This window comes from Plasmodium inui, assembly GCF_000524495.1.
Source record: "Plasmodium inui San Antonio 1 unplaced genomic scaffold supercont1.74, whole genome shotgun sequence".
NCBI classification, from domain to species: Eukaryota; Apicomplexa; class Aconoidasida; order Haemosporida; family Plasmodiidae; genus Plasmodium; species Plasmodium inui.
In genome coordinates, this window is record NW_008481908.1 from 1 (window position 1) to 25,566 (window position 25,566).

The 25,566-nt window shown below is 41.7% G+C and overlaps 4 protein-coding genes across 4 annotated transcripts; all 4 read right to left on the reverse strand.

Moving 5' to 3' along the window:
• Positions 1 to 85: 85 nt before the first annotated feature.
• Positions 86 to 265, reverse strand: C922_05447 (hypothetical protein; the record flags this gene model as incomplete). The annotated part of the gene is made up of 1 exon (XM_008821018.1): positions 86 to 265. One exon carries the CDS (start codon positions 263 to 265, stop codon positions 86 to 88), a length of 180 nt encoding a protein of 59 aa, XP_008819240.1.
• A 3,550-nt stretch (positions 266 to 3,815) lies between these two features.
• C922_05448 (hypothetical protein) lies at positions 3,816 to 4,655 on the reverse strand (the record flags this gene model as incomplete). Its single annotated transcript, XM_008821019.1, has 1 exon — positions 3,816 to 4,655. One exon carries the CDS (start codon positions 4,653 to 4,655, stop codon positions 3,816 to 3,818), a length of 840 nt encoding a protein of 279 aa, XP_008819241.1.
• A 970-nt stretch (positions 4,656 to 5,625) lies between these two features.
• On the reverse strand, positions 5,626 to 5,898 carry C922_05449 (hypothetical protein; the record flags this gene model as incomplete). The annotated part of the gene is made up of 1 exon (XM_008821020.1): positions 5,626 to 5,898. One exon carries the CDS (start codon positions 5,896 to 5,898, stop codon positions 5,626 to 5,628), a length of 273 nt encoding a protein of 90 aa, XP_008819242.1.
• A 201-nt stretch (positions 5,899 to 6,099) lies between these two features.
• On the reverse strand, positions 6,100 to 6,309 carry C922_05450 (hypothetical protein; the record flags this gene model as incomplete). Its single annotated transcript, XM_008821021.1, has 1 exon — positions 6,100 to 6,309. One exon carries the CDS (start codon positions 6,307 to 6,309, stop codon positions 6,100 to 6,102), a length of 210 nt encoding a protein of 69 aa, XP_008819243.1.
• Between the last annotated feature and the right edge of the window lie 19,257 nt (positions 6,310 to 25,566).

The following is a 25,566-nucleotide window of genomic DNA, read 5'->3' on the forward strand; positions in this document are numbered from 1 at the left end:
TTTAAAATAAGGACAGAAGGGTTCGTAGTATTAATCAGAATTTTGTACTTTGATATCAGTGATTATCAGCATATGATAAATTCGTCTATACATCATAGCTCATATCATAAGGGATGCCATAATTTATAACGGTAACAGTTGTAATTCTTTGTCTTCGGTAATAATTATATTCATCTCTGTTCTTCATATGCCTCTCAACTGACGTCAACACAGTTCCGTAAGAGCAATATTTACATATGAATTGTATGGAGTACAGAATTCTCATATAGAAAGAAAAAATGATCTTATTATGGACTTGCTCCTCTTTTGACTGCTTAAGAGATATCTAAAATGTTATATTACAGTCAGATTTACTATTGAATTCTATATTATAAATTTATCAAAACAGAGAAAATTTACCACTCAAATAGAGTCATTTTCTATTACTATCATTATCTTAATATAAAAAGATGAAAAGTTAATTCAGAAAGTAGATAGCCTCGGCTTATTTAATAACTGCCATGTCCTCCTTAAAAATTAAAATATAAAATACAAACCCCTCAGAAGACTAATCCTCGAAAGCAAAAGAATCACTGCAATAAAATAGAAAGGAAATATATGTCTAGAGTAAATTATAGAGAGTACTGTCTTATAAATAAAACCTCATCTGATGCGTCAAGGCATTTCCAGGTTCCCATTATGTACTGGAAAAGACAAAATAGAAGAAAAGTCAACATATAAAATGACGATACGAATATTTTCCTTAGAGGTATAGGCCTATAGGAGAAGATGGTTCTAATTCATCGCATACAGATAGAAGCTCGCGTATGATTCTTGTTAAGAACTGCAACTCCATCATATTTGCATCTCATCAGGATATGTCACCAAGTATATTGATACCACCTTTCGTTAGCGTAAATGGACATAAATAATAATGAACAACAGTAGGAATAAAAAAAAGAAGAAACAGAGTCCTCCCATAAGAACTGAATGTGAAAAACTGAACCCACGACAATAAGTCGAAATCTTAACCCCGGAGTATAAGGAGAAGTCCCTAAATCCTGACAAATGAAACATATAAGCTACGCACTACCCCAGACGAAGTAGATCCAGAAATATAGACTCCGATCCGGGACAGGAAACCAAGACATCCTGAATGCTAAGCAAACTAAACCGTAAACAGAAGCTCGCCCCCTGAGACCTAAATCCTAAATCCTGAATCAATAGAATCTAGAACCTAATCCACAACTCATGAAAGATGAACCAACACCCTGAGCCATAAACCGTAGGCCCAAAACCATCAACCTGAGGATTAAAGCATGAGATTTAAACCTAAAGCTGGAAGCTGGATGTTAGAGGCTGACGCCGTGACAAATGAATCCTAATCGAACGACTCTGGGGACAAGAGGTAAAACTAACCCCTAAAGGATGAGCCATAAAGCTAAACCATAAAAACTAAGCCTCAAATCATAAAAATATGCCTAATCCCTAACGCCTAAACCCTCAAACATGAACCCTAAACCTAAACCCTGAACCCTGAACCCTGAACCCTAAACCCTGAACCCTAAACCCTAAACCTGAACCCTAAACCCTGAACCCTAAACCCTAAACCCTAAACCTGAACCGTAAACCCTGAACCGTAAACCTAAACCTAAAACCTGAGCCCTTGAACCTAAACCCTGAACCCTAAACACGGACACCTCAACCCTCAACCCTGAACCCTAAACCCTAAACCTGAACCCTGAACCCTAAACCTGAACCCTGAACCGTAAACCAGAAACCTAAAGGTGAAACCGTAAACCCTAACCCCAGAAACCAAAAGGTGAAAGCCTAAACCCTAAAACCTAGACCGTAAAACCTAACCCTGAACACTAAACCGTGAAACCTAAACCTAAACACTGAACCTCTAAACCTAAACCTAAACACTGAACCTCTAAACGTAAAACCTAAACCCTGAACACAAAAACCTGAACCCTGAAACCTCAACCCTGAACCCCTAAACACTGAAACCTAAACCGTAAAGCCTGAACACAAAAACCTAAACCCTGAACCCTAAACCTAAAACTTAATCCCTGAACCCCGAACCCTAAACCCTAAACCCTAAAACCTAAACGCTACATCCCGAACCTTAACCCTCGAACAACGAACGTGAAACCTAAAGTTACCCGTTGGAGCCCTAATCCAATTTCCTATCCTGCCCACGTCGACACCCAGTTCCCGATGCTACACCAACAAGGCAGTATTCGTTGGGGGGCAAGCCCCAAAATCCTGGCGTCAACTTGTTGCTTCTTAAACTTTAATCTGAATCCTTTAACCCCGCCACTTCACTCCCCAATTTCATCCCCCCCCATGCCCGAAACAAGGCTGTGGACGGTAAACTCGGAATCTGTGAACGGAATCCTAAAGCCCTGATTTCAGAAGTCACTGCGGGTATCCTCAAGCGCCTGAACCCAAAATTCAGGCATCACTCAAAAATCCTAAATTCATCCTCTTACCTATACTCTGCAACCCCCGAAGCTCAGGCTGAAGCGCCAAACCTCCCCCTTCTTGGTTTCCACAGGTAGAACCTTATCTGTAGAGTGCACGTCCAACCCCTTGCCCGGCCCATGTACTTCTACCCCTTACTTCCTCCTAGGAGGTGTGGTGGTTCCCTACCCTAGTGGCTGTTTCTGAGTTGGTTGTCCTCACAACGCCCGTTCTCCTCTGGGTCATTTTTCGCTATTCAGGCCCGAGCAATGTTCGACCGCTATCGCTGCTTCCCCTTGGATTCTTATCTGATTGACCGCCTTTGGGGTTTTGAGTTCCTTAAGTCGCTTCCTCTGAGTCAGGTACAGTTTTTACTTCTGGAAAGATAATGACGTCTGAACCCCTTGGCACCCCCCCTTGCGCGAGATGTCGTGTGCCCGTTTCCCCCTTTGCGGTAGTTCTCCTTGGAATCCGAGACCGGCGGAGTGATTTCCTCTCCTCCTAGCCGTCGGAGCGCCTGTGGCTGCTGCTTTAAATATCGTGGATTCCCCCCTTCCCTTGGGTGTTCCCGTCGTCTTGTCAGCCAGTAAACCCTTAGTACCTGGCCCCCTCCTCAGAACGTAGGATCGGTGGGGGTTTCGGCCTTATGGTTTATGACCCCCAGTTCGGTGATGTCGTGCCCCTTCTGTACCCTGCGTTTCTTGGGGGGGGTTCTTGGTTGTCAGTCGAAGTTGTTGGGGGTGTATGACTCTTTTTGCATGTTTCATCTAGTCCCGTATCCCACTTTTACTTTCCTGGAGGACTCCACCACCGGCGCCCTAAAGACTCGGTTCCAGATATACCACCCAAACGGGATAGAAATTACCAATACCCCTCCTGCTGCTACGGTTTTGCCCAGGATTGATGCTGCCTCACTTCCCGTTTTTCTCACTTGTCCAATCGCCTCTGTAATTTGCTGGTCTCGGGTTTGGAGTCCGTCGTAGTTTTTCTCAACTTCTTTTTGCAGGGCCCGTTGTTGTCTCTGCGGAAAAACAGTAGATGTATGTAATAGATTATTCACTGTTCCCCTTCCTACCTCTTTGGCGATTGGAATCTCCACGTACAGTGAACCCGGGGCCTGTTTTTTTGGGTTGGTCTGAGGTTCCCTCGGAGGTTCTCGTCGTCTGCTGACTCTTTAGCCCGGTCGGATGGCTGGGACCTTGCTCGGTCCTCGGAGTCTGGACTCCGGAGCCTTCCTCTTTTTATTACTGCTCCGGCACCGTGCTTCTGCCAGTGCTGCGGCTGAAGTCTCGTATCCTAGCCGGGTGAGTACTAGCCGGCTGCCGATGTTTAGCTGTTTGCGAGGCAGTTGTTGTTTCTCTCGTTCTCTCTTATCCTCTCGTCTTAATTACCTCATACTCCTCCCAAGCTTGGTCCCCCATTACTTGGCAACTGTCGCCTTTGGACCGATGTAGACAAGTCATGTTCCAGTTGTCAGTAGGCCAGTCTGTTGCCTGGCATTGTAATCCTGCGATTCTTAATCCCTTGATTCCTAGGATCTTAGCCCAAAACTCGGATGGACTTCTCTCTATCTGTATCTCTTGTCCTCTCACGCGAACTGACCTCTCTCCTTTGGAAAATAAAAACTTCATAATCTCCTTCGCTACTTTTTCCCCTCCCCATTCTTTATACCATTCATATAATGCCTCGCATACCAGAGTGTTGTTATAGCAAAGTTCTTGGTTTTGACAATTGTTAACATTATTATAAACTGTCAGAAGGATTGATATCACATCCATGCAAATCATCAGGCTCCTATGTTCCCGCTTGTTTCCTGAAAGTTCTGTGCTAAACCCAAGACCGCTCCAATAATTGTGGTTAGGATTAGGTGGGCAGGCTGTGGTGGTGCCTTTTGACCCTTCTACCTCCAGGTTATCGGCGGTACATTTGGTATACGTCCACTTAGGTGGGCTTCCCTCTGTCTCTTGTAAATTCCCGAACCATAGCTCCAGATTCTTGCATATGATATTAGCCGCCTGAGCTGTCCATCCATGAATGCTTGCTGGGCCGTTGGCCATTGACATCCATCTGCCTGTCACGTTGGTCACCTTCTCGCCCGAGCAATTCTTTAGGTCTGTCAGCCTCTTGGCTGTATACTGCTCTGTCGTCCCTGGCGGATTCTTGTTGCTGTCCTCCTCTAAAGATAACATATAGCTGTGAAGTTTTTGCATTTTCGGCTTTCTTCTTCCCTTGTTGTTCCGATTTTCTGCCTGGGGGTTGTCCGTTGGATCGTTGGGTCATTCTCAGCTGTTCCGCCTCCTTGTTATGCTTGACCGCGGTCCATTGCCTGTGTTCCCTAGACCGAGAGATTGCTGTCCTGATTTTCCTCCTTCACCAGCTGGAATGCCGTGCTCTTAGGCTCGGCCCCTTTGTTCTTTGTTGCTCATCTCAATCTCCCCCTCCCCTCCGGAGTCTCCCCCCTTGCGGCGCCGGCTTCGGTGACTTCCCCTCCCCCGTCCTCAGAGCTGCCTTATTCCTCCGTTTTCCGGTCCTTTGAGGCTACGCCCCCGCTCGGTCTATTCTGGTCTGGGGCCCTATGACGCCCCTTCCGCGGATTCTTCGGTTTTCCTACTGTGTGGCTCTTTTGGCCGCTTCTGGTCCGCTTCGACCCCACAGAAGCTTCACCTCCTGCTGTCGCCGCTCCGTTCCCCCTGTTGCCCCACTTCCGCTGATTCCCTTCGTATCTGGGACCTGATAAGCCCCCCCTTCTCCTTAGCCTTCTCCGTCTCTTTCTCCCCCCCCTTTGTTCTGCGGCTTGGGCCCCTCCTTGTTCTGTTTTGTTTGTCTCGGCCCCCTCGCCTTGTCCTTCCCTTTGAGCGGCCTGGTCTCGTTCTCGCGTTGGTCCCCCTCGTCCGCCCTCCTAGATTGAGGTCTCTCCCTTATCCTTCCCTGGAGGCTTTTGTTCCTCTCCTTTTCCTGCCTCGGAGCCTTGCTTCGCTCTCTCGTACTCTGCTCCTGGGGTCAGTTGCTGGGATCTTCCCTGGTGCCCCCCCACTTCGCCCCCGTGGCCCCTATTTTATAATGCCCCCTGGGGGAGTCCTCCTCTCCCTGTCTCCTTTACCCATCCCTCCCTTTGCCCTCCTCCGGGCCGGTACCCCTGTTGGGCGTCTGCTTTGGTGACTGGGTCGTCCCTGGCTCGGCCTACGCCATTGGGCACTTATTTGCAAGGACGCCATTCGTTCCACTTTGGTCTCTTCTCTTCTCCCTTCTGTGGGGCCCGTCCCTGTTTTTGCTGGCTTCTCCTGCTCCTATGACGCCTTCCCCCTTTTCCGGAACCTGCTCCTTCTCCCAGTTCCTCGTCTTCCATGCTTGTCCGCGCCCTGGGGTCAGTGACGGCTGGTTGGTGATGCTTCGGTGTTGTTGCTTAGTTTTTTGCTTTTGTTGTTCTTCTTCCCGCCTTCCCCGTGGTGACATGTTCTTCTGTTTCTCGACCCCGGGGGGGCCTCCCCCCCTTGCCCCTGTTTCGCCGCGTCTTAATCTTGCCGCCCTGGCTTCTTTCCCCCCCCTGTTCTGAGCCGTCGGCCTCCTCAGCGGTGTTCTTCTCGGCGTCCTTGAGCCTGGGAAATTCTTCCCTGCTCCCCCTTGGGGCCCCCGTCCTTGTGTTAACCCTCCGCCTCACCTCGAATTTTCCCTGCTCTGAACCGTATAGCCTTTTCTTGTCACAGGTCGTTGGGTCTGGGTTCCGTTTTGGCCCTCCTGGTAGGCCGTGTTCGTGTTCCTGACGGCTGCCTTGGGCGGCGGGGGCTCTTTCCTCCTCTGCCGTTCTAAGCTGTCGGCTCTTCTGTCATTTAAGCCCCGCTTCTTTTCCTTTGTGTTATCGCTCATTTCCAGTGGTCTCCTCTAATCTGCCTGCCCTCCTTTGCGGATCTCTTGTCCGCGCCGCCCCCTTCCTCCCTTGGCGCGATCTTCCCCCTGTCCTCCAGTTTCTTTTTCCAGTGAGTTCCCCTTTCCCCTTGGGTGTTCGGGTGCTGTGGAGATATTACTGCCTGGGTGTCCCTCACGGTTCCTCTTTCTGCTGTCCTATACTGATCTGCTCTGTTTCTCCTTTTGGGTAGTTGCGGCAACGTTACGTTTTTTGTGACTTATGTTACCTGGTTCCCCCTAGGAGGGTCCACCTTTTTTCCCTCGTTTCACCGTCTGTTCTTTTATTTTTTGGCTGTCTCTTGATAGCTTCCCTTTTCCTGTTGTTTGTTTAGTTCTTAATGCCTCTCCCTTAGGAGGTCTCGAGGTTGGGTCCCCCTGGGGTATTCCTCCTCACGGAGGTATCCCTCCTCCTTTTGAGACGCCTATCAGGACTGCCTAGCGGGGCTTGAATTAGTTTGCCTCCGCCTCAGGGTCCTCCCATTGGACCCGTCTTTTGAGGCTGTGACCTTGCTTCTAAGGCGACTTTGGGGTTTTATTTGGTTCCTGTTAGACTCTTGGGGTTCTTTGGGTGTGCCGAGGCATTTCGGTTCCTTTTCTTCAGGTTTATTTGTTCCCTCCTCGTTGAGATGCCATGCGTCTTGAAGGGGCGAGCCGTTCGACCTCTTATTTTTGGTGGGTCAGTTAACTGTGATCTTGTTCTTTAATGCCTTGTCCCTTCTGCTCCTCCTGGTTCAGGGACTCCTCTCCTTCCATTTTACGCCTTGACAAGCTCAATACAGTCACGATTTTCCCCTTACTCTTGGCCTGCTTTGGCGAGTTTCCTCTGATTGTTGCCCTCTCGATCTAATTACTCGATTGGTGTTTATGCTGTTCTGCTTTTCCTTTGAATTGGACATGCTCCTCCTCTATTCTTCTTATGATCCGTTGTGACGTCCTCGTGGAGCTGATCTAACAGCGAAGTAACCTTCCTACTGGCGTCCTCCTTTTCTTGTTATTTGAGCTCAGCCCCTGTCTTCGGTCGGGGCTGTTCCTTTAGTTCTATCTTTCCTTGAGATTGGGAGTCCATGGTTAAGAATCCCGATAGTCGACACGCTCGGTATTCGCTTCCTTTTTTCTTTTCTTGTGATGATACGTCTGTGAGTTTCTGTGGGGTGCTAGAGGGCTACGAGCAGTATTTTCCTGTTTTTGTCTTGCCTTGTATTGGTTTGCGGTAGCGCCGCGTTAGACTTTTCCTTGACTTTAGGGTGGGTAGGGGGAACTGTTCCTGGTCTGGTCAAGGCTTGGAATTACATTGAGAGTTCCTGATGGTTGTGGATTCCACGTTTCTGGTAGAATTTGCCCTCTTTTTCTGATGGTCTCCGCCTTTTCGGGAGATCTCGGGGGCCGTTTCTCTTTGGTTATTGGCTGTTTATTCTTCCTTTTCGGGTTTGGGAGTGGATCCTCTGTTTGTCTGTTAGGTTCTGTTAAAACCTTGCCCTTGCTCCCTACGTCTCTTTGCGACCGAATAACTGGGCTTTCTTATCGGCCTGTTCAACTGTTGAATGACTTACTTCTTCGGGGGCTTCTCGCTTACATCTTGCTCTGGTAAGCCTTTACCTCCTGATAGTGGGGTTGTGGCCTATTTATTCTATTCGGCAGGTTTTTTTGTGTTTTGTTTGCTGCCTGTTTTTCTTTGTTTGTTCCTGACCGGGGCTGTTTAGTTTTTGACTTTTCGCTAGTGTTTAGGTTTGGGTTTTATTTTTTGGGGTTTGTGGTATTGTCTGAACCTAGGCTGGGTTTTCCTTTTCTGTTGTCCTGTTCCTGCTTCTTCGGGTGGGGGTTTGGCATCATCCTGACTTTCTGCTGTTTACTGGAATTTTTGAACTTAACTCCATCTTAGAGTTGATTTTTGATATTTGATGAGGTTTTTGCAGTTGGAGGTTAGTTTTCCCTCCTGGCGCCTTTATTTCTTTTCCCTTGTCTTGAATTAGTTTGTGGAGAGTCCTATCTCCCCGGATCTGAGACGCTTGGTTGTTTTAGCCTCAGGATCGTGATTTGTCCTCATACTCCGTGTCTTGTTGATTGTTGGGTTGATCAGGAGTTCAGTTGTCTGCTTCAGATTATTCCTTCTTGGAGGCTTGCCTTGTTTTCACCGGAGCCCCGATAAGCCATCTACTCCTAACACCTTGTTAGTGGGTTATTCCTTACTCTAGGCGGAAAATATGGTTGTTTTTGAATTAAATATAATGAGATTATTACTTTCTGAGCTTGCCTCATTAATTGTCTCTTCTGCTTCAGCGGGTGTGGATTCCTTCTGTTTGCCCACTTCGTGGTTGGGGGTGGATGCATTTTGAAGCTTGAGTTTATAATTATTTCATTCTTCCCCTAGTTTCAGGATTCTTGTTTTTTGGGCTTTCTCGTCTGATTGTTTAACTGTCCTCTATATACGTCTTTGTGGTTTAATACTTCTGCTTATTTGGTAATTCCTGTTCCCAATAAGAGCCTCCTATTATCAGTTTAGGCGGGGGGTGATTAGACTGCTCAATCCTCCTAATTATTATTTACTAGTGTTACGGCGTCGGCTAGCCCCTATCTTGTCCGGTCCCGGGTTGAGAACCTTTCTGCTTCCTCCTCCCTTCTTCTGCTTGGCGTGGTCCTTTTACCTGCATTTGGGGGCCTGCGTATCTTTGGACTCCTGGTTTGATACGCGTCTGCTACCTGTTCTTTCGTCTCGAGTGTTTTATTCTTCCCTTGTTGTTGTTGGGTTCTCGAGTAATTCTACTCCTTTTGGTTCTTGGCAGGGGATTGTTCTATCCCTCTCCTCCTGTCAGGAGTGGGCTTCTGGTCATTTCTGATAAGCGATGTTGGTGACTTCTTGAGACATTACTTTATTAACAGTTCTTTTCATTCTTCTCAGTTACGCTGAATTAGACCGATTACTGGCAATTCAGCACTAGTTATAGATTTTGGGTTGATCTCTTGAAATTTAAGTTAGAGCTGTTCTGGGAGCTCCTTCATAATCCTCATATTGATAGAAAAAATTAAAAATAAATCTATTTCCTGAACCTTAAGCAAAGATTCGAAAGTTCTATATTGGAAATTACGCCAACACCGAATATACAGGTAACAAAAGAACTTTGTCTTCGGATGATACACCAGTACCCTGCTAGGGAGTTAATAGTGATGTTTCACTCCTAGGAGTTGGGATAGATCAAGAAGCGATACGCCTTAGACTAAGTGTTGATACAGGGAAGGTGGTAAACTCTCTAGATCTTATATGATAATGCCCCTTGTACTCTTACAAAAAAAGAATAGCTCTTAATGAAGATTGTTAAATTTCATGGAAGAAATAAGTTTAGTCCACACATTCATATATTTCCATGGATAAAATTACAGAGGGGATCTGATTTGTTTATATCCTAGGGGAGCAAATAAAATTTTAGAGTTTCTAATTTGAATCCTAAGGTTCTATACGATCAGGAAAAAATCTAGAAGACCAATTAACATAGTTAAGAAGTCCTTTAGTTAGCTATTCTTCCTCTTAATTGTGAATAATTCGGATGGCTCTGAGACAGGAAGGTTCTTTATAAACTCCCCCGTTATTTTTGTTGGGGTTAGCTGTTGCTTATTTTCCACCCTATAGGGGATTTTAAGTGTTTCTCTTTGGGGGGTATCTGCTCCCCTGCGGGATGGTCTGTTTGCTCTTGATATTATTTTAGGTACTATTATTGGATATATCTTCTTTTTTCTTTTGGGTATAGCGGCCCACTCCTTTGTGGTATTTTGGGGGTTGGTGGGATTCCCATGTTTCCCGATACGCTTAAGTTATTTATACGGTTTCACCAGATATATCCATCTTCGCCTGTTCAATAGATAATTTTGTTTAATTCTGTAGTAGTCTTAATGCAGAAACTTCATTTGGGTTAATTCTGCTATTTCATTTTGGTGTCCCTCTCTTCTTAAGATAATAAGTGGTTCCTATGTTATGGAGATTCTTATTCTTCTGTCAAAGCTATTCCTGTTGCATTAAGGTTAGCAACCTCGATGATACTCCTGGGAGGAAGGTATTCTGTATATAATACTACTTCTAGGATACTGCATTTTGTCAAAAAAGGCTATGGTTGATACATCATAGGAATTTGTAAAACTGTCACTTCCTCATATTACAGTCGGGTTTTTAACCTCTTCAAAAAGAATGTACTGCAAATGAGAAGGCATCAGTGAAATATGAACAATGAATCTATTCAAATAACGAAACGTCCAATGTCTCAGCCACCCCAAAGTAATATTTGGGGCACATACATTTAGCTTACGACATAGTATTACGGATTTATTATCATGCTTAATAAAATAGTGTCCCCTATATAAAAGTATTCTGTGTATATCGAAACCTTTCAAATAATCTTGCTTTGGAAACCTGTATAATCTTAGGTCAACTGTGCTCTGCAAATAAGAATACTACGCACACATAAAAAGGCTAACGAAATACTGCTCCAGATCATCCATTACTTCTATGGAGATGTGGTGTTCAAACAACAATACTCTGAAAATATCATTCTAGTTCAACCATTAATACATTCATATAACAGTACTACGACAACTTCCACAATCTTCACTATTTGAAATGAATACACATCAGTATTTTTCAGGCAATAGTTTTCCTGGAATATCCATGCACTTCACAGAATAGTGTTTCATTAATAATACCACTCCTAGAATGTCAATATTGCACACACAAAGGTACTCTTTACATCATAGTAATCTGGGTGTAGCAATATTCTTCAAAGAATAGTACTCCAGACAATTAACACCATTTGCCCAATCCTCTGCTTCCTATAATGAAGCCGTTAACGTTATATCGGAACACTTCACATAATGCTACTCCAGGGATTCTCCTACTCATTATCGTACACCAGTTCATACATAATGGTAGGATTCTTCAAATAAAAGTATTATTCTCAAAAAAGTACTCTTAATATAAGAATACTCCTTGCACACTCGCTCTGTTCGAATAATAATGCTCCCAGGTTAATCGTACTAATCCTGCCACGACACTTCTCACGTAATGATACTTTTAGTATAATAACACTCGGACTCAGCCATATAGCTCAACCATTAGTACTTTCATATAACAGTACTATGGGAACATCTGCACTCCTGACTATCGAAAATTTGGACAGATCAATGATCTTCAGGCAATATTTTCACTGGAATATGCATGCACTTCATAGAATAATGTCCCTCATATAATGGAGGCGTAAACTCTGAATCCGCCGCATAAACTAGTACATGGACATCAATACCCTTCCTATAACAGTATTATACGTACTTCCCGGCCCTGATCCTCCCTTAGATATACACATGATTATTCTGCAAGCAAGAGTACCCCAGCCAGGCTTGTCCTTTCCATGGAACGAAACGATAAGCATGTAACTACTTTGAACATATCAGTACTACGAAGCCGTGAGTAGCCTCCCTACAATAACACTCCAAAAGAGCCTTACCCTTGACATGACTCTGCACTTCAATTAACAGTGTTATCCACGTAACACTATTTTTCACATAATAGTATTCCATACACATCATGACTTTTAAAGCAATAATACACCAGGGATAAGAGTGCCCTCTCACACCTCGATAGATTATTCATGTTTAGTAATGCTACTACATCAGTATGGTCAGGCTATTTATACTTCACATACGTGGCCATCCTCCTAAATAGCCAAAGGAAGGAAATATCTTCATAATGGCTTCACATAGACAAAAGAAAAATAGGTCCATCAGAATGTTAAGGAAGAAGAATCTCTAATAAAAAACAATGACATACAATACAAGATATCAACGAGAATGCACCCAGAATGGCTTCTTCACAATGATGTGACCTCAAGAAACACTTTCACAATAATCGAGGCAGAAGAACATCTTCAAAAGGACCAAACCGAGAAACGTCGGGGAGCTACCAGGAAAAGGAAAAAGCTTCATAAGAAAAATAAAAGGGAATCTTAACGATGCCGTAGAGAAAGGCCATCTCTTCATAGAGAAGCTGACACATGAAAGGACATGTTCGGAATGCCGCCGAAAAGGTAAATCGTCGTAGAAAACATAACACACAAGAACAGCTCTTCACGGTGCCTCGGGAGAAGGCAGAATCCATATACAAGAAGTGACAGGAAACAATATATTCAAGCTGCAAGCACAAAATAGGATCATAAGGAATGCCGCGGAACAGAAATATTTTCATAAGAAGAATGCCTCGCGAGGAAATTCCATCGCAATAACATGATAAAAAGAAAAGGCATTCTTATAAAAGAGTCGAACAGAAGAATATCATCCATATAACGCGGTAAAAGGAATCTTCGTAAGAGTATCACACCAGCAAAAATTCTCATAATGACATGGCCCGGGGGACTTCATCACAAGACCCCAGGACAGGACTATCGTCAGAGAGAAAATGCAACACCCACAGGAATCTTAATAGTGACACGACAAAGGAAACAGTCTCTATAAAAATGGCGAGCGAAATGATATATTAAAGGGTAGAACGCGGTAAAATAAATCATGGGAAGAAAGATGCCCCACAAGGAAGATACCTGATGATGACGCAACATAAAAGAAAAGAACTTCATAAAAATGCAACAAGAAATATCATCCTGAAAAAAAATGCCACACACACGAGCATCTTCATATTAACGCAACAGGCAGGATGTAGCTATGCGAAAATGTAACACAAAGAAGCATTATTATAGTGACATGTCAGATATGAGCACCGTTAGAAAAATGCCACACAAGGAAAGGGAGTCACGATACCGCGGCGGAACAGTACACATCAAAGTGACGTGACACGGGAACTGCGCAATGACCTGGAGGAAGAGCATCATAAAAATGCAGGAGAAGAAAGCATCATCATGAAAAAACGACACAGAAAAAATCGTGATAAAAATGCAGCAGATATACGCATCTTCATAAAGATTCCAGGGGAAGTGGTATCTTCATAGAGGTGCTGCGAAAAATGTCATCATAAAAGAACCCTCCAAAGAATTTTCGTCAGAGCGATGCCGCAGAAAGGTGTATCCTCATGGAGAAAATAAATAGAGTAATATATATAATCAAGCGAAACAGAACAGCCCCCGTGCGACTCATATAAAACAGGAGAACACCACTCCAGGAATTCATCCACATGAAGCACTTTGGCAACGTTAAGCCACATGAAACTACGTTCGCAAAAATTACGCCACGTGGAAGTGCGTTCACAAAATTACCACAAGTGAGAGGACGTTCACGAAATTACCACACGTGAGAGGACGTTCGCGAAATTAGGCAACATGAAACGATGCTCGCGAAATTACTCCATGTGAATCGAAGTTTGCAAAATCTGGCCACATGAAGAAGCATATATAAGAAGGAGGCGCCATGAAAAAATACTCTCATAAAAATGCAGAAACATGGAAAGAACCCTCATGAGAATGATACAACACGAGCGCGCATCGACAAGCACTAGGCAGCATGCGGATTGATATGCAAAGAAGTTGCGATATGAATTAATACACTTATAAAAATGCAAAAAAATGAGAGAGCATACACAGGAAGAATGCGTCGTGCGGGGGAATGCCCGTGAAGATATCCAGAAATCGAAAAACACACTCCCAAAAAGGATGAGCATGAGAAGGCATTCACAGAAATAACGTAACTATGAGACAAACCATTTAAACCCAACGGCCCACCATTTCACAATATTGCCCATTGGATCTGCATATCTCTATTATATTGCACTCATAGGAGTTCCAACAAGAAGGAATAAAAATTTTTAAACGCTATATCAGCCCTCGCAATTGTATGCAACATACAATTAACGTGCAAACTGTAATTAAAACTCTTATCATAAGAGTTTAAATTCAATAATATATTACTTCTATATGTGTCTAGATAAAAGACTCCATGAGCAGTCATATAATTTTAGCGGGCACATTTTTATGCCAAATGAATAATTTTTTAATCCGAATCTGCATATACTGGTAACTATATGTCCTTTTCGCGTAGAAATGTGTAATACTGGTACCACTCTGTTCTTCTTTGGTTGCATCTTTTCGTATTGCCCTCCCGTAGGACGCCATATGGGCATCCTATTCCACCTGGTTAACACCCCTTATTTCTGTGACTGATAAACTATTCCCACATATAAAAGGGAAAAAATATACATATATATAGATCCATGGGTATATGTTCCATGGTAAGGTGGAAAGAGGTGAACAATACATAGTCTGTTATCAATAAATCATAGCAATGTATAGAGGGATGTAAATTACCTGTATCTCTTGGGCCAATATGCTCTTTATGTCTATTGGAATTGATGCATCTGCAGTTCATACCCATACTGTAAATTCGCTTAACACCTACAAATGAAGAATGTCGTATGTCCTTTCTTCAATTTACTATAATTCCTGATATGCAGAATGGAAAACTCGGTTATACTCACTCAGGTGGGTTATTCTCAGTTTCTCCTCATGATTCAATACTGGAAGGTTCTCTTAATTTGTATGATGTATTCGTTGTAATATATTATAAGCACCCCCACAATTCCTTCACTATCATTGCCTGCTCTTGTATTATATATATTTGGGAGTAATCGCAATCAATTCGTGCATGATTATTCTCGTCAATCCCTACCGATTCCGGTTCTGTTGCGATTAACATACTTTAATTGCGCTGTATACTCTGCCGCTTTACCTACGGACGTAATACTGGTATTTTTCTGTCCCCTCCTCTGTAAAATTCTGCTTACAGTATCTAATTCCCTGGACCAAATTAATCAAACCGCGTTAGCACATTTATAGTAGTAAACGGCCCCTGTAACCAGACAAGAGGAACTCTTAAATATAGTCATTGCAATATTTTGTCCTCCCCACATTCTATTGTAAGGCGAAGAATGCTTAACTTCTACTATTCACCCGCAGACTTATTCCCACTTCCTCAATCTTTTGATTAGAAATGGATCTCTTCTTTAATTCATATTAAACTGATGTAGTGACAGATTTAATAGTTCCATTAAAACGATCATGATCTGCTCAACTAATCTTTGACCTCAATATCCAAAAGGGGATATCCTGTAAAGAATACCAGATTCACATCAATGGGCGCAATGTTATCTAAAAGAATAAATATGAGGTTCTTCAGTTAATTATTAATTGAATACTTAGCGGAAATGTTATCCACAGCTTCTGTCTCATAGCAGCCAATTCTGTATCGTGAGAAACCATTGCCTCTTAGGTCGGCTTCCAGTCCACTAGTATATTTTCACGCGGCAATCAGTACACATCAATAAAGGAGATGTTAAGTAGTGCTGAAGGTATCAGAAGGGGAAAAAAACAGAAAAAGAAACAACAAGAATTACGCGAAAACTTTGGGCAGGGACTCTCCCATCATACATCCCAATCATACAGAGTCATCATTATATTGTAATATGTGTGTTATTACAATGTGAAATACTCATTCCGGTACACCGACGTGTATCGTGTCTGTTATCATAACTACTTAGAAGCAATATATTAGCGTTATCCCACTTATCAAGATAATATTATCACATAGAAATATATATGTATACATATGTATATATAAGTATATGTACCATTGTAAGGGTCAAGGAAAAATTATTAGAGTGTGCAGTCATATAAATATGCGCCTGCACAGTTACTAATCTTTAACGTTTCTCATAACGCTTGCGCTACACAGGAAGATGATCGCGAAAAAAGTAGTGCTCTTCAATAAACATCAGATTTTACTTATAAAGAAATCTTCCTTCTTGGTACAATAAGACACACATAGATGTTCCCAGCAAAACGCGTCCGCAGCGGACATAGGCCAAAATATCCTACCTTGCATTTGACCTACGCCACCTCCTGCCTTTTCTTTTATGCTCTCTTCCATGTATAAAATGTGATCATAGAGAGACCTCCAGACACAGAAACGAGGCTTATCATGAATACGAACAGGAGTCATATTTTAACTATGTCATTTTACACTAATCCTACACCTTCCATGGAGTCCATGTCTTCATATCTTTTGCTACTATCCCCTCTCCTGTCCTGCGTCCTCTGTAGTTTTATCCATAATGGATTATATGGAGTTCTCATCCTTGGTGTATATTTAAATATGTGTCAGTCTGTTAAAATCGGATAAACATATAAACAATGCATGACATATTAAAACTCGCCTTCTTCAGATTTCTATAAATAATTAAAAATTCTCTCATTCCTATAGGACGCTACCCAAGGCTTGCTTATAACGCGGCAACCATTTATTATTAAGGTGATCCCCACACAGCAATTACTATTAATACCCATTACTTATGTACAACATGAAGAAACACAGGTCATATGAATGCCTCCACGAATATTCGCGATGTGTACTTTCGAAGAACTCGCCCCCATTAAAATAAATAAATAGGTGGACGGTGGCATGTTCTTAATATTAGAATTGACCTCGTCCTTAATGGGCAAGCAAATTAATCTACTCCTTCATGAGTCACGGAGTACGGTGTCGCGAGGTGTCATGTAAAGAGCAGAATATTTAACGTCTAAACGGCGGATTTATGTATCCTTTCCCAATGAAGCCATGCGATTGCTGTGGTAACGCGAATGCAATTGTATTGTCCAACTGTTTAGGAAACATTTCTCTTGTCACCCGGGCCTCGTGATAGAATTATGTGATGTTAATAGCAGCCTGCATGTCTCCATTAAGGAATTTGTAATGGTCCCTTTGTCAGTGTTTACCTCAATGTTCAGAATGAATATACACTAACTGACGGATGGCCCGTATAAAAACATTTGACCCTGTTCATAATTGCCCGTGCACTTTCCTCTTGCAAGATACGTCGGGAACTCATTTCAGTGTAAAGGAGAGTGGACAGGGAAAAAACAAAAAAAAAAAATGCCGCTTGGTATTTGTACGAATCAGCGGATATACATAGATGCCATCACAAGGAAAAATTTTCACCTCCTGTATATTATGACACAGAACCGTCTCCAACCATAATTCCTTTTACATTATCCCCACCTAATTGGAACCCTCTATGCTGTCCAAAATTGGGGCGGCTACATATTCTATCCACATCCTCTATCCTGAAATTGAATTCTCCATAAATATACTTTCCCTATGATGCTACACCTTACACGTTATACAATACCACAATTGGTGTACTAGGAACGAGGCGCTACCCAACTAATTCTGTCTCGCATCAAAAGAATATAAACTGTCTGCTGAACACTCGAATATAGTACAGGTTACATAGGACTATCTACACCATAAACGAGATAATGCTAGCCCGCCCGCGGCAGGGGGGGGGAATTTTATAATAGGACTCATCACTCCTCTGCTCGTCCTGCAGAAGGTCCACAAAAATAGATTCATTTATGTAATGAAATAGGGAAGAATAATAAGAAATCAGTGTTTCACATGATGCGGGCACCATAGTGGGGAACTGTTTTATATTACTCACTACTCCATAGAGACTATATCTGCATACATTCTTCTCTTGTGCTCCTTCTCTTCTCATGAACTCCACTATTAGGTATACATAGAGTAACCGTGACATATACATCGTAGTAAGCAGAATATGGCAGACTGTAAAGCGCTCATGTATTTCCTGTCTTCTTGCATGTCTCATTACCTCATGCTTTGGGAAAAATTCTAAAGAGACTGAAATGAATGAAACATCTTCTTTCTGCAACATAACGCGTCGATATACTTCATTGATTCTGCGGCTCCCCTTCTCATTTCCTTGTCATATTATTCGAAATATAGAAATTACGCAGTGATTCCTTCTTAGCATAGGCTTCATAAGAAAACTCCCGAAAAATTATATATAAAAATGAATTCATCCTGCGCATCATTTTTAATTGTGGTCCTACATGTAATATCATATAGACCAGAGGTGTATATTTCCTGTGATTCACATAGTTCAGAACACCGTGCCAAGAGGGTACTTTTCCTTACTTCATAATATCTTAGCGTGAATGAGAACCGTCTATAAATAATGGAGCACAGATATGCTTCCAACGAGGAAGCACTTTTTCGAACGAGAATAAATCCAATAATCTATTCCTCCTATACAGTTCAATGACACGACATGATATATCCTATACTTAATTTGTTCCAATTCTTTTTTTTTTTTCTGCAAACACAGGCATGTCGTTATGCATTATTAACAAGGCATAATTGCACATGTTTTTACTCTTATAGCGCGCAAAAATAGTTCCCACAAATGCCTTAAGCAGTTTACGATCAACAATAAACGGAAACTAATAAATCAGAAGAGGCTCAACACGGGAAGTGGAAAAGGACGGGGAATTTATAAATATCCTCCTCCCATTAAAAGGCTCCTTATGAAATTTATTAACTTCTACAGAAATTTACATGTATGGATCGCTCAAAGAAAAGATTGGCTTCTTCCTCATTTCTTCTACTCTGCTATACTCTCCTCAGCTTGGGTCCAACCACAGTTAACACCGCCGGTAGTGACGGTCCATTTGAGGACACTTGTGAGCATCTCTTTTTTTTTCCAATTTACACACATCAAGTCTTGCACTCGTCAAAAGAAAACACCATATTGTAAGTAATACTAATTACAATGCATTCGGTGAACCGGAGCCTATTGTATAACTCCATAGGATTAAACTAAATCTGTGTGACTATTCCTTTTCAATCACTCTGCCTCTATTCTGGAAAGGACATTCTTATACTATGACTTAGCATTAGTATCTACATGGTTCCAGGGTATCCTGTTCTGTGGGTTCTTTAAATTGACATAAATCATATCTAAATAGATTCCTTATAGCGTAAGGTAAGAGAAAATTTCCAAATGATGTCAAATGGTTTTCCATTCTGAGCTTATATGCCTCTCAGAACTGAATTGTGCAAATTCTTTATTTTCCCGTTTTTAAGGCATAATTCCCTCATTAATCCTCAGATAGGTCCCCAAAACGTTATTCATGCTGCGATACGCATAGTATAAAAGATAAAATGAGATTCCAATAGATCTATAGAAACAGTGGTACTGACGCATACAACTTAAAATTGTATTATTATATGTTACAATTATTAAGTACAGACATGAATGCCCATAATGGTGTCCATTAATACTTATGGTATTCCCTCTTTAAATCAGATGCATATTTATACAGTATCTACGTGCAAGATCCTAATAGGACATTATGAATATGCTCTTTAATATGATCCCCTTCTTAGAGTAAAACATATCTTTGAGTCACTACCGGAATTTCGCACTTTACTTTATACATATGCTAACAACATTTACTCCTAATTTGAGCATCCTTCCTCACATTAAGAAATAGCAGCAGCCCTGTACAATATGCATATTGACTTTGTCAATTCTCATTTTAAATAAAAATCCTCATATTTCCCTAGAAGTGATTTAGTGGAAAGAATGAAGACTCTTCTTATGCATAATAAAATGTCAGTACAACAGTGCATGATTGAACTGATTCATAAACATCCCTCATAAATAAATATAGATACTTCCATTAATAATTACATTAACGCGCTCAAATAAAATATATTAATAGAGGCCTACGATATCCTCCCTAATTCCTAATAATCACATTTAAACCGGATGTCACTATTCTTCATACATAAACGAGAGTTGCCTTTATGTAATGTTATGGATAATAGTTTATACACAAAATAATTAACAGGTACTGGAGAGATTATAAAGAATGGGGCTATGCCTGCTCATATACTATCATTATAGTGAGGAGTCCATTTTAGTAAAGCAAACATACACCAGAAGATTCTTTCAACCCAATGATAGTCTCTTATATTCTTATCTGAACAGGAGAAACGCACATTTCTTCTCTTAGGGGGGGGTGGATTCTTCGTCTAAATTTCTTTCTAATTTTCATAGAAGGCTTCCTCCATGCGCATACAAATAGATATACAAATTGAATATCGCAAATTGACAACCAATAGAGAACATTTAAAATATTCTTATCAAAGATTGGGATGACATTTTCTTGAAAATTAATAATAAACATGCTAACAGCCATCTGGCGTCTAATTATCTGCTTTCCTGCTTGAAGTAGTAGCAATAAATTACTGATAGCTTTGTGATTTGACACGTAAAGAATCAGTCGAATAATGTCTGAACAATGAGAGTATACAGTATAATATATCCTAGTCATAGATATAATTTTATAGAAAGAGCATGTTTATTCAGACTGCACACAACATTAATACAGAACGGTAATCTAACAATTCCGATATAAACGATGGACTGTCCGCGATGACATTATCATCGGCATATATTGTAATTATAAGTAGAAAATCTTTCAATTTCGTATGAACTATTGGAATACCACCAACTAATGAGCGCTATTTACATCTGTGTACATGAAGAAGCAGATAAATTAGCACGGCACTATTAATCTTCTCCCTTTCTGACAAGGCTTCATAGCTCTGTCTGTAGAAAACAAGTAACAGGATCTATACTATTTATCTGCTTCCCTCCGTCTGTATTTCAAGGTGCTGATATCAGAGTGATAGGCTTTGATCTGCATGATAACACATAAAATACGAACTGTCATAGTATGAATATATGACAGTTGTGCCTGAGTAGTAGTAATAAGCATGATATCTGTCACTGTGACTTTTATTATCCTCAGATAAATACAAGGAAAAATTTAAGGGGCGTCACGTATACATATATTTTTTATGAGCCCACAAGCCTTCCAACAAACAAATGGAATTCCTAACCGACAACATATCTCCTCTAAGAGTGGATCGAAAAGTTGTGCAATACTCTCCTATAACCGCCTGTACTCGAGAATCCATTGTAAGGATTCCTTGTAGAAGCAGGAAATCAAGTGATAAATACAAGTCATTCAACATGTGTTGCCACATTTCAATAAAAACATTCAAAGAATCGAGAAGCAACGAACGTGTTGTGTACCCCTCCCATAGTATCCATATTATTAAGAGAAATTCACTAGTGACATAGAAGAAGAGGAGGATACACATCTGAATATGAGAAAAAACTCATGGGCAAGAAATCTTACAACAGTATGGATTAACATTAATATAGATGAATATGTGCTCTATAATTGGGCGAATCCTCGCCGCCTGTATAACTCCACGATTTTACGGATATCTCCTATGGGGAAAGGATGAGAATAAAACAGCCAAGGAAATAGGCCTAGGTCAGTAAGACTGTTGCCCCTGTGTATATATCTCAATACAGGAAGGGGGCAGAGTCTAAACATTGATTGTTCCGTATCTTTATATTAACACGCTTAAGATATATTGAATATGGGGAGAATAATAGGGAATCTACGAATATATCTCTTCGTCTATCTTCCCAAACAACTAAAAGGAAACCATGAAGAGAAAGTAGGAGAAAGCGCTTTAAAGACAAGCAAGGGGCGCACCATTAGCACAGGAAGAAGGAAATAATAAAGTAAATCCAGGGGGAACGGGCACCACATGGGGACCCAGAGTGGGCAATGATGCTTGTGAGGGGCTGGTTATAGTCCCAACTGTAAATCCCGAGGGAACAGCATTAAATGGTTAACCGTAAAAAATAGACTTTAGCGGCTGATGACAGAACCACAAACAGGAAGCATAAGCCTTTAACCATAAAGCTTGCACAATAAATCATACGACACAAAGACTCGACGTTGGAAACCAATTAATACAAAACATATCAAAACCATAAGGAGTAAAGAAAAAGCAATACACAATGGCGCCCCAAATTAATACCTGTAAAAACTAAAAATGATGCCTAACGCAAAAACATTCGGGCAAATACTCTGAAGAATAATAGGACCAAATACACCACAACACCTTGCAACATGAGGAGTAACGCAAACACCTGAGCAGTGCCGCGTACATGAACGGTATACACCGTAAACCTACAGCGTGCGAGAACCACCCTACACTTCCTCAAGCACCAATAAACCCTAAGGGTATCCGATCAGTGGTAAACAGTAAAACTGCATCCGCGACCATAGAATCTGAACCGTAAACCGTCAAGATACAGCGAGGAATCCTAAGACTAAGGAGATAAAAAATAACAGCAAGAAGCAGAAATAACGAGGCATATATAAAGAATTAACTGTAGGAATAAATACTAGAGAGTGCCAGTACACGCTAAGCTACAGGCCTCACTCTTAAGCCGTCAGAGCTAAGCCATGAGGTATACAGGTTAGTGCCCAAAACCTGCAACCCGAACACTACACCCTAAATCCTAAAAACCTAAGGATGATCACAGTATCAAAGGAGCCTAATCAATGAATCTTACCCGCCTAAGATAACTTATCCGGCAATACTAATAAACAATAAGAAGTAAAAACAGCCCCCCAGCAATACACGGGCACCTGGAGGCGTAAACATACAGGATAGAGCATGACCACTGCACTCAGCAGTGGGACCAGGAGGATAAAGAGTAAAGCATTACTCCTGAACATTAAAGAATACAGAGTGAAAAATAAAACCTAACAACAACTCACATCATCATAAGCCAAGAGCGTGATTCCATGGATCATACCCGGGTGAGACAGGTGCTTACAGCCTGCAACCTAACTACGTACCCTAGAAGCGTAAAAACCAGAGAATATAGGTAAGACATATAGGAAAAAATGTACTCTTTAGCAAAACTCCATAAGGTAGGAGCCCTCAGAATTACAGAAACCTAAGCACAACAGGAAGGTGACAGATGCAGAGCAAGCATAAGCAATAATGAGAGCAACGTACAGCCTGAACAAGAATGCCAAAAGCACAGCTTAAGCACTACGCCCTAGAAACCATATAATAAGGGGAAGGGGCAGGAACTGACAACTTACTTCTGCAATATACACTTCCAATCTTTACGCCTAAGCATTGCATGTGCAACACAGTGCATGAAACATCAGGCATACTTCATCATAAATAAGCCATAAGGCCTACCTGAAACCCCATAAAAATGGAAGCCTAGAAATTAACACAGGAAGAAGAAGGCTGAAACAGCAGATCCTGGATCAAACATCGGAAACCTAATCATTCGGAGCTAAAAAATACAGGCTAATAAATGATACCTAAGAAGATAAAAGTACCTGCAACAACAATAACCAAAAAATACACAAACCGAACAATGGGAAGTCACCTCCTAAACAATAAACTCTGAACTTAAAGAAATAGGCTTGCACGCTGAAGATGAAGGCTAAATGTGCACCTTACGCGTCGAAGCGGAAGGCAAACCCCTAGAACATTGTGTCTTAGTGGAAAGAGGAAGCCTCAAAATTATAACCCATAAACCGAAGAACGTGAAGACATACATTCAGGAAATTATAACTTAAGCATAACAAGTAGGAGAGGAGAAACGAACCCCCCAGGGCAACTAGTAGAGGAAACAGAATGATCGGGGAGCAGTAGACAATAAAGAGGGAGTCTGAAGCATAGAACTAGGCCTAGTCCCTAACAGCAAAAAATCAACTGAAAAGATATGAGCGTAAGCCATACAAACTACAGAAAGCGGCGCCCGATAATTTTGAGTCCCCTACATTACAAAGTATAAGTGCCCCCTTACAACCAAATTACGACAGGCCAAAGCCCTCAACATCCATGATTAAACAACAGATCTAAATCAAGACGGCCAAATTCACAACGATAGGTCGTAAAGTATGAAATGCCAGCCTAAACCATAAAGCCTGACCGCTACACCCAACAAAACCAACCGAGGGAAAATCATGAATCCTCAGCGTCCAACCAAGAAATCTAGGAATAGCATATCGTCCATACGGGACAAGTTAAAAAGGGATAGATGATAGAATCCAGAAACTAAAACCCCAAAGGTGAACCCCGGGGGGTTAAAATAGGGAGGATGTACTGAAACCAGAATCGGAGAGCATGACATAGATATAGACCTCTGATATAAGCCATAACCAATAGGGGTTGGTAGTACACTCAGGTGATAATACTGAAACATGAGAACTAGGCCATATACGAGTAAACCCTAAACAGGAAACAGTCAAAACTATACTCTGAACTTCGAAAAATAACCCCTAAATATTAAACAGTACCCGCAGCCCCATGACCACTGAACCAAATACCCTAAACACAGAACCACTAAGAATAAGAATATACAAATTCAAACCTGAGGGACTGAGGAATTAACCCTTAGCCTACACATTGAAGGATGAAAACTCAACGGTAAAAACGAACAAACCACACACCCAAGCCCATCAGTCACTAGAACATAAACCAAGGACCATAGAGGATAAATCCCAGCATCGAGACAGCGACTACTAAAAATATGAAATGACACAACAGATCTGAGGCGGAGTCCTAGTCCGTAAACCCTGAAAACTCAGGATGAATCCCTGGGAATCTTAGCAGTGAACTGTAGAAGATTCTAAGAGGAAGAAAGGAGAAGGGGAACATGCAATCAAACTGGCTGAGGACAACAACTGAGTACCAGAGCCTGAAGATTAAAACCTCAACCAGATAAATGAGGCCTCCACCACACAGCTCAGAACATAAGGACACCGTAATCGTAGAAGTGAGAATAGGTATCAACCGTCTCAAGTAAGAAAGAACCCAATAGCAAAATTCAAGGCAGAAGCGTAAACTTAAAGGATAACGCCTAAAAAAGGAATAAACCCCGAACAGGTAAACAGTAGAACAAACAGAAAAACCTCGGACGCTACAGCCTGGAGTGCAGAAGATAACAATCTAAACCATAAACCCTAAAATGTATTCCCTGAGTAATAAAGAAACCCCTGACCCCCCAAATATGAACCACAAACTTAAGCCTAAGTCACTAATAATAGAAGAGTAAAGCCTACACCCCTAAGACGTAAAACGAGGAAGCTAAATCCGAAACGGAAAAATCCAGGAACATGAAAAATAATCTCAGAAGACTTCCCGCTAAACCCAGAACTCCTAAAAATTCCAACCTGGAGACATCCCCCTGGATGCATGATTCCGGAGAACGTGCTACTGGACCCTAACCCTTAAGTCATACAGCGTAGGCCCTTGTCCGTAAAGGTCTAGAAACTGACACCAGAGAAAGCCACTCTGAAGCTTACAACATGAAACCTAAACTTGGAGAAAGAGAGGAGCAACCCTAAGTCAGAACACAAGAAAACTTCGAAATAATTCCAACATGTCAGAGCAACACGATATAGAAGAAACCTTAAGGCCGAGAGGCAAAATATGGATAACATCCACTAGGAACTGAACCATAAAACAACAAAC